Source organism: Pseudorasbora parva, chromosome 1, assembly GCF_024679245.1.
Source record: "Pseudorasbora parva isolate DD20220531a chromosome 1, ASM2467924v1, whole genome shotgun sequence".
Classification (NCBI taxonomy): Eukaryota; Metazoa; Chordata; class Actinopteri; order Cypriniformes; family Gobionidae; genus Pseudorasbora; species Pseudorasbora parva.
Genome location: NC_090172.1, coordinates 20,566,031 through 20,576,128, shown reverse-complemented (window position 1 = coordinate 20,576,128; position 10,098 = coordinate 20,566,031). Strand labels below are relative to the sequence as shown.

The window sequence follows — 10,098 nt, the reverse complement described above, 5'->3', positions numbered from 1 at the left end:
TGAATTCACTCTCTTCTTTCCTCTCTCTCTCTGTCGAGTGGTCTATATCAGTGAACTAGTGTAGGGAATAGTGAATAAGGGTGAATAGTTGTCTGCTTTAATTAATCATTAGCTAATGATTTATAAATGTGTCATTATGTTATGACTTTACTTGTTGGGGCACACAACTTAACTAATTGATTAACTAATATGTAATTGAGGTTATGGGTTTTAAAATAATTTTGAATTAGTTAATAGTTAATTAGTTAAAAGCAGAGCTGTCCTTTAATTCTTCTATAGCCATTCCAAAAAAGTAGAAAATGTATTTTGAAAATGTAAATGAAGGTTACCCCTTCAGAGCAAACAGGTTACTAGCTACACTAACTTACACTTATAGAAACGTCCCTGACAAAAAAAAGAAAAGGGAATTTCAGCCTATGGCCTTAGCTGAGCACCAATACTCACCAACTACCACAGTTAAGCCACATCTCCCAGTTCCTTGTCCTCCACCCTCAGTAGCTGCTGTTTCCTGTACCTCTTTGTCTAAGGGAAGTTCTAAAATAAGCATCGGAGTGGCTGGATAAGCATATCTTTTTCATCACTTTTGTGCTCTGCTCTGAAGCAACAGTCTCTTCTGGTTGTTGTTGTTTTTTTTGCAATTAGAGAAAAACTACAAAATGGTTAGAATGATTTCATTCTTCATCTGTTTCTGCGTCCTCCTCCACTGGTCAGGTGAAATATGCTTTTCCTTCTTAGCATGTTGTAAAGATTAATTGGTGTTTTGAAGTGACAGGAAAGTTTTGAGTTTGATCACATCACAGCTTTTTATATGATAATGTACATTTGGTGTTTCTGAATTATGGTCTTCTAAAAGTTGCAAATTATTTGATATGGTATATAAAACATTTTATATATAATAACATTTTGTACATGATACAAAGTTTGTTGTGCTAAATGCTGAACAGGGTTCATATTTAATACGTTCAATTTAGTTATTGATTTAATATAATAATGCATTTATTTTTAATTGAACCCTCTCACTTAATTACCCTTAGAAATGGTAAATGGACTGCATTTAAATAGTGCTTTCAACAGATCCTATGGCCAGCCAAAGTGCTTTACATGGTGCCTCACATTCACCTATTCATACACCGACGGTGATATCGGCTATGTAAGCCATGAACCACTGAGCCATTGCCACCCCTATAAAGAGGATCTGCATCTTATTTGTAAGGCTTGAGTTAGAATTACAACAACAACAACAAAAAAGTTTTTTTATACATTTTTTTAAGTGTTTTTTTTTTACATTACATTTACATGTTTGTGTTCAGTGCAAGGTTATTTTCGTAAACGAAAACTGAAACTAAGACTAAAACTATTGGTCAAAAAACATTTTCGTTAACTGAAATAAAATTAAAAAATCTGAATAAATAAAAAACTAAAACTAAACGAAACTAACTACTCTTACTAAAAAACTAACTGAAATAAAATAATAATTAGCAAAAATAAATATTCGTTTTCGTTATTAATAAGCCCTATTTAATGTGGTGGAAAATCTGACTGTGGCGGTTGAGGGAGTGTCTGTATATTGCGCTACTGCGCGTGAAGTGATCTGAGGAGGAGATTAACCGCTGTCCTGTGACGGACGCGTGCAGACAGTCAACACATCGCTAGTCCTAAACGGCAGTTCACAAAGAATCAATGCGTCCGTGGCAGTAAAATGGGAAATAACACAAGGTAATGAGATGCACATTGAACTTCTTTTAACTTAAGCTCACTGTTTTAGAATGCCGTGTCTTACGCGACGGGAGACGCAGGCGCAAAAGTCAGCAACTAGTAGCAAGTACTAGCCTACTGTGCGTTTGAGATTTCATGTTTGCATAATATTGACAGGCTCAAAGGTGTTATCATAATCATTTACTACTAATAATATTATTATCTGTGTGGAGACATTTCCCCACAAAGTAGGGAATACCAGGACACACACGTTTGTTTCACTATATAAGTGAGGACATTGCATAGACTTCCATTGATTTTATATCAGGTTAATGATATTTTATATCCCCTAACCCAACCCCTATCCCTAAACCTACCCATCCAAAGAACGTGCAAAACAATAGATTTAAATAAAAACATGTTTTGGCCGACTTATAAGCCTTTTTAACTAGTGAGGACATTTGAGTGGTCCTCACTAGTTAAAAAGGCTTATAAATAATAATAAAGTTATCATAATATTTTACTAGATAAATGAGGACATTGGTCCCCTTTACAATTATAGCACAACACACACACGCACACGCGCACACACACACACACACACACACACACACCAGTGTGTGTTGGCTGTATTTAGATGACATTAGCTGTGGTCTTACGCTGCTAGCCTACATTGTACTACTGAAGAAATTAAAATAAGCTTTTAATTGTTTAACAATATTTCATCTTTGTTATGAATGAGTTTGTCTGGAATTTATAATTTTTACTTTTATATTTTACGTTGCATTTATTTTGTTCATTACGATAGATCCTCTGAGTATTATGTTAAAAATATTAAATATAATTTTTAATATCAAAATATAATTTATTTCATTTTTAATCTCCAGATCGTTGTTTGTATAGGTCATAGTTTGACTCAAGCTTTTTTGCTCAAAGGTGAAGACCCAACTTTATGCATGTTTTGTAAGACCTTCCTGGGTTTAAACAATAATGCTCGTTTATTAAGTTATTTCACTTAAGGAAGTAAGATTAAACTTAAATCTGTGCAAACATTAAACTTTGCTGAAATTAAAAACCTTGATTTGGTCTCTACACTTCATTATGGTAACTCTGCTAAACTATAATTACTAAAACTAAAACTGAAACTAAATAAATAAAAACTAAATAGAAATGTATTTGCAAAATAAAAACTAAACTAAAACTAGCAAAACCATTTGTAAAACTAACTAAAACTAAACTGAAATTTGTAGCAAAATTGAAAACGATAATAAAATAAAAACTAATTTAAAAAATCAAAACTATAATAACCTTGGTTCAGTGTGACATAAGCTTTGGATAATATTACTGAATCTAAATTTGTATGGATTTGTGTGCATACCATGCCAACCCCTAAGAAATATAATTACTAAGGCTGCTTCTTATTTCTTATTTGTGTATCTTTGTTTACTTTCCTTGCATCTCTGCTCAACCTCCATTAGAATGTGTGGGAAGGAAGCAAGGAAAGAACGCAGGAATCAAAGGAAATATTATTTGTTTGTTGAATAGTCTTCTATATATGGCTAAACCATCACTTCAAAGTATCATCAGCTGCGCTTAAAGGGATCTGTGCTGAAGCTGTTGAAGTTTGTTTAAGAAATTAATAATAAATCATGAAGCAAGATTAATCTGTATTTAAACTGGGTCATTAATGTAGTGGAAATGTGAAAATATTTTTTTTATTTAGTGCTTTCTAGACTGAGAAAAGACAGAAAATGTATTTTTGTCTCATGGGGATGAAAGACAACCATTCCCAGAATGTTTCGCTACCTTACAAGGCCACTCCCAAAGCCCCCGCTACTAGATTACTTTCACTTTCCAACCGCGACCGCGTTCATTTTCATAAAATCAGTTCAGTTAGAGAACAGACACTACAATTACAAAATTACAAACAATTACGTCCAGTTCGCACGAATTTGAAGCAAACTGAGCGTCTTGCGCGATACGCGCGAGTTGTGCTTTTTGTGCTTTTTGTGCTTTTTGTGCATTCACGCCTTTGAACCAAATTCACGTCTACGCCCAAGTTGAAAAATTGGAACTTTGGCGTCAATTCGTGCCGCGTTAACCAATGAGGAGCCTGCTTGCTGCTGTCGCGTGGTAAAGTGACGTGATAAGAAACCCTGCATATAATTAAAACATACTGTTATTTTGTCACTAAATGTAGTTGTAATGCTTTTCAGTTGATAATGTAGTTGTTTAAAGGTAAAATATGTGATTTACTTATAAAGACAGTGCCTATTTAAAAAGAATACTCTTGCGTTGTTAGAGTTGTGAGATCCAGCGATCACCGGGCGCTCGTTAACCCCGGCGAGAGCAGCCTTTCCTCAGCCAGTCCTTCTGCCATTTGCCGCTGGCTAGGATGTCTCTGTAGAGGTTAAACATGAAAAATAATTTGTCTTGTGTACATCTAATGGGCGATCTTTGGTTCAATTAATCTATTGTTGCCTACCAAATCATTTTGATTGAGGGCAAAGTAAAGTTTCATAACTTTATATTTTATTTAAATATACATGCAGTGAAGATAATCCAGGTAGTGCGTTGGTTGAATCACACATGCTTAATATATATGTTTCTGAGGGGTAAACGTTTTATTTCGTAAGAAGTTATGAACATGATGTTGGAATAATGACACAGACATAGCCTGGCTACACCCTTTCATCTTGACAGCGAATATTGTCCCAGGCAGTTTTTACTTCAACTGCGCCTGACAGAAGAATTAATTTTTTTTATGTTTATTACACTTTACAACAAATAAATAGCTTATATAATACCATATTAGTCCTGCTGTCCACTAAGAGTTGCTATGGTTACAGTTAATACATTCCAGCTGGTGGAGAAGGACAGCGTCGACATTTTTGATGCGGCAGAAAAACTGCATGTCACAAAATGATTGCAATTGAAAGTCAGCACATGTAATCACCCGATCGGTTTAGATAACGTCTCATGTTAACAGTCCACTAAATCTTTCGATCGGAATGACAAAAAAGTGTGCATATAAAGTGCATATAACCCTGGCTAATGTCGTGCAAAACTGATTACTGTCTGTCGCTGACTAGGAGGAGCAGTCTCTCGCAGTCCTACGTTACCGGACTAATTTGTCTAATCTTCTCCGTGTTTTAGACTGCACTGGAGAAACAGTCAGTAGCAGGTCTGGGGGGTAAAAAAGTAAAAAAGTTCCTGGTACAAATTGTTCCGGGTAATTTCGGTGGAAACGGGGCTTATGCGTTCCTTTAATCTTGTGAATTGGTAAATTTCGTCAGGGCGGGAAGAAATGTAGAGCTGAGTATCATCAGCATAACAATAAAAACTAATTCCATGCTTCCTAATGATATCTCCCTAAGGATAGCATGTACAGGGGGAAAAGTAAACAGTCCTAGAACTGAACCTTGACATCTCTTAATTGACTGCTACAAACTGATAACGGTGAAATAAATATGATTCAAACCATGCCAGTGCATTTACACCGTCTATTCAAAAGAGTGTTGTGGACGATAGTATCAAATGAAGCGCTAAGATCAAGTAACACTAATAGAGATATACAACCATAATCAGATGATAAGAGTAAATAATTTGTAACTCTAATGAGGGTTGGAAATTCTCACAGATATCATTTATTTCTAAAAAAGGACAGTAGTTGTGAAGGTACTGCCTTTTGTAGTATTTTTGACAGAAATGGTAGATTTAAGATTGACCTGTAATTTGTAATTTACTAATTTTGTACAAAAAAATGCATATGTGATAAAAGTTCATTATTTTCCATAATGTAATGATAAAAAATTTACTTTCATATATTTTAGATTCATTGCACATCAACTGAAATATTTCAGGTCCTTTATTGTTTTAATACTGATGATTGTGGCATACAGCTCATTAAAACCCTCAATCCCAATCTCAAAAAATTAGCATATCATGAAAAGGTTCTCTAAATGAGCTATTAACCTAATCATCTGAATCAACTAAATAGCTCTAAACACCTGCAAAAGATTCCTGAGGCTTTTAAAAACTCCCAGCCTGGTTCATTACTCAAAACCGCAATCATGGGTAAGACTGCCGACCCAACCCTGTCCAAAAGGTCATTATTGACACCCTCAAGCGAGAAGGTAAGACACAGAAAGAAATGTCTGAACGAATAGGCTGTTCCCAGAGTGCTGTATCAAGGCACCTCAGTGGGAAGTCCGTGGGAAGGAAAAAGTGTGGCAAAAAACGCTACACAACGAGAAGAGGTGACCGGACCCTGAGGAAGATTGTGGAGAAGGACCGATTCCAGACCTTGGGGGACCTGCGGAAGCAGTGGACTGAGTCTGGAGTAGAAACATCCAGAGCCACCGTGCACAGGTGTGTGCAGGAAATGGGCTACAGGTGCCCCATTCACCAGGTCAAGCCACTTTGGGCTACAGAGAAGCAGCACTGCTCAGTGGTCCAAAGTATTTTTTCGGATGAAAGCAAATTTTGCATGTCATTCGGAAATCAAGGTGCCAGAGTCTGGAGGAAGACTGGGGAGAAGGAGATGCCAAAATGCCTGAAGTCCAGTGTAAAGGACCTACAGGCAGTGATGGTGTGGGGTGCCATGTCAGCTGCTGGTGTTGGTCCACTGTGTTTTATCAAGGGCAGGGTCAATGCAGCAAGCTATCAGGAGATTTTGGAGCACTTCATGCTTCCATCTGCTGAAAAGCTTTATGGAGATGAAGATTTAGTTTTTCAGTATGACCTGGCACCTGCTCACAGTGCCAAAACCACTGGTAAATGGTTTACTGACCATGGTATTACTGTGCTATTTGGCCTGCCAACTCTCCTGACCTGAACCCCATAGAGAATCTGTGGGATATTGTGAAGAGAAAGTTGAGAGACGCAAGACCCAAGACTCTGGATAAGCTTTAGGCCGCTATCGAAGCATCCTGGGCCTCCATAACACCTCAGCAGTGCCAAAGGCTGATTGCCTCCATGCCACGCCGCATTGAAACAGTCATTTCTGCAAAAGGATTCCCGACCAAGTATTGAGTGCATAACTGAACATAATTATTTAAAGGTTGACTTTTTTTGTATTAAAAACACTTTTCTTTTATTGGTCGGATGAAATATGCTAATTTTTTGAGAAAGGAATTTTGGGTTTTCATGAGCTGTATGCCAAAATCATCAGTGTTAAAACAATAAAATACCTGAAATATTTCAGTTGGTGTGCAATGATTCTAAAATATATGAAAGTTTAATTTTTATCATTACATTATGGAAAATAATGAACTTTTATCACATATGCAATTTTTTGGAGAATGACGAATGACCTGTGTGTGTATATATATGTGTATATATATATGTGTATATATATATATATATAATATTGTAGCGTCTGGAGTCTCTTTCACCAGGATCAAAGATGAGTCAATTCTGATATTTATGGTGGATAGCTTTTAGCCACATATAAATTAGGGGCCTGATGCCGATGAGTCTGGGGAAGTTGACACCTTAGACAGCTTTCTGACCTAGCTGAAGTAGAACATGCAACATTTTTGGAGGACTCTGACCACTTCGATCAGATTCTAATCTGATTCCATGACCCCCCTCTCTTTTAGACAGAGAGGGACAGGAGACTTTCCAACACACACACACACACACACACACACACATATTTACACACACACACACACACACACACACACACACACACACACACACACACACACACACACACACACACACACACTTCTTTATGCAGCCTTCAATTAAACTATTCCAGGATGTGTATGTATACGTACCCCTGTGTGTATGTATGCTCCCTATGTCATACCAACATGGTATGTCATGTCATGATGTATAAACAATGTAAGTTCATTTTAAAGGCTTGTATTCCTGTGTAAGAATATATTTCTGCTTTAATATCTCCCAGCCATAACCTGTTTGATATCTAAATATTCCTCTCTCTTTGTCTTAATTAACGATGCACAAAATAGGATTATTAAATGCATCATTAGTACGTTTAGCAAACTTGGGAGTAAAACTGTATAAACTCGACACCCTTTACGACACCTGATAAAACATGCAAAGTGGGTCGTATATAGAGACAAATATAATCTTTCCCGCTCAGAATTCACCCTCTGGATTGGGTAAACTAACCCAGAAAAGATGTGGATTAATTGTCTTAAAAGACAAGTGGAAACATTTCTTTGGGTTCTTCTCTACTCGTCCTCGGACCTTTCCTCCTGTCCTCTGAAGCTGGCTCACCCCTTGCCATGCAGCCTCGGCCCTGGCTTGGAGGTGCAGTCACATTGGTTGTTTCCCTTGAAGTCGGCGCGCTCCGCTACTCAGTCCTCGGACAAAGGCGGACAGGCACTGAGCACCATCTCAACGGTCAAGGAACTTCCACAACTTTGAAGGAGACCTTCCTCTCCTTTTGGCAACATTCGCTCTCAAACTACTTTCAAACTTCCCGCGGATCAGAGACACCATCACTTGGAAGAACTGAGAGAGAGAGCACTCCAGCTCACAGAACACTCTGAGAGGACTCACGCATTCTTTTATACTCAACACAAAGCAAACCATGCAAGTATAAATTCCATCTAAATTTAGATGCGTTTTAAGACTAGTAACCCTGTTTAAGGTGATATTGTTCTTTGCTGCCTCTCTGTAGTAATGTTTGTGAAATGCCATTCTGAACCCTTCCTTCCTCTCCTTTCTCTTTTTTCTTTTTGTCGTTACTCTATACATGTATTCTTTATTTAGTCATATGTATTCGTAGTATCAATTATTAAAACCATTGTATCCATGTTTAATTGTCATTGTTACTGCTCACAAAACATAAGTCACTTTAATGTTCAGATCTACAGCTACAGCTCTCATAAGTATCTTTGAATACTTTAACTAATATCCCAATAGCTCGGAAAGTTTATTTTGTGGCCAGAGGAGTAACCTTCCCAAAGATTTGATAGAAAGAATAAAAGCTTTGAGAGTTGATAAGAGATAGTACTGATCGTTCGTTAAGCGAATGGATCAGATGAGTTTTGAATTAATTCTTTAAAGGTTATTCTGCAATGATTTAATATACATATTGGTTAACGGCAACAGGGACGTGCACAGGATTTTTGAGGGGCAGTTGCTCTGACCTAAAAAAGGGCAAAATGTTTGTAAAACTTTAAGAAACCATTTTTAAAACATCTATAAACATTACATAGATAGACAGACCAAATATTCCTAACACTTTGTTAAGGGTTAGTAGTTGGTTTGTAAACTGTCTATAAACATTATCTGGATGGTTATTATAAAGTTGCAACAGATGACTATAATTCCTTGTTAAATAGTTAATAAACATTAAAGGGGGGGTGAAACACTCAGTTTCAGTCAGTGTCATGTCAATCTTAAGTACCTATAGAGTAGCATTGCATCCTGTATATCTCCGAAAAGTCTTTATTTTTTTTATAATTATATAAGAAAGATGCGCTGTTCCGAGTCTTTCCGAAAAAAGCAGAGCGGGTGGGGGCGTATCGTGTGAGCGGAGCTAAATAATGACGTGTGCGCGCCGCTGCTATTGTGTTGAGTGCGTCGTAAAGCTGTGTCATCCCTAACAGCGGGAAAAAACTTTATTCAAAATAAAAATATGGCTTTTAATCAGATACAGCCATACATCTATGATCCGGAATCAGACCCAGAGGCTGAAGTTGAGCAGGAGCAGCAGCAAAAAACGACTAGAGCAGGACGTCTCTATGTGGTACAAGTTATACACTAACTATATAATATGCTTAGCGACTTGTGTATTTACATATTTATACTTGAATTATATCGTCGTATTTTTGTCTTTGAAGGTGTACATGTGGGAAGTGCAGTTGTGCACGTGTGTGTGTGTGTGTTTACGCGTGGTTTGTGTAGACAATTGTAACGTTAGTAAGCGGACTGGTTTTGCACGGCAGGCTAAGTTAGTGTTTACATAGAAAGACACGGAATAGTAGCGCATTTGAATGAAGAAGCGCGCTTATTTAGTTCAACATATTTCCCCACTCTTTGTGTATTGTTGTTTGGAGTGCTTTTACAATACACAAACATAAAGTTACACATATAGTGGCCAGCTAAACAAATGTACACGCACTACACATCGCATGCTCCATTGATCAATTAACTATATGTGATCATGTTTGGGCTACTTGATGGGCATAGGCAAAAACACAGACATTTGAAGCTCCATCCTTCAGCATTAGGCGATCGGAAAATCCGGCGTCGAACTGGGCCTTGTTTATGAAACAGTCGGCACCGAAATGCAGTGAACAGACATAAACCTTTGCGCAACTCAGTTGCTGACCCGGAAAAGCAAATTACATCCACTGTTGCCTTAACGCGGGGTTTTTTGGCAATCTGTACAGGACTGTCTTGGTCTGGCAACCAAAA

General features: G+C 37.4%; 1 protein-coding gene across 3 annotated transcripts in view; it reads left to right on the top strand.

Annotated features, from left to right (window-relative positions):
* Window positions 1-533: 533 nt before the first annotated feature.
* LOC137060466 (endothelial cell-specific chemotaxis regulator-like) overlaps window positions 534-10,098 on the top strand; it is a 78,622-nt gene continuing 69,057 nt past the window's right edge. For 2 of the 3 annotated variants that reach the window (XM_067432457.1, XM_067432458.1), the window contains exon 1: window positions 534-711. In XM_067432457.1, coding sequence (XP_067288558.1) covers window positions 657-711 — 55 coding nt within the window. In that variant the 5' untranslated portion in view covers window positions 534-656. The remainder of the gene's footprint in view (window positions 712-10,098) is intronic. The other variant, XM_067432459.1, reaches the window with a different exon arrangement.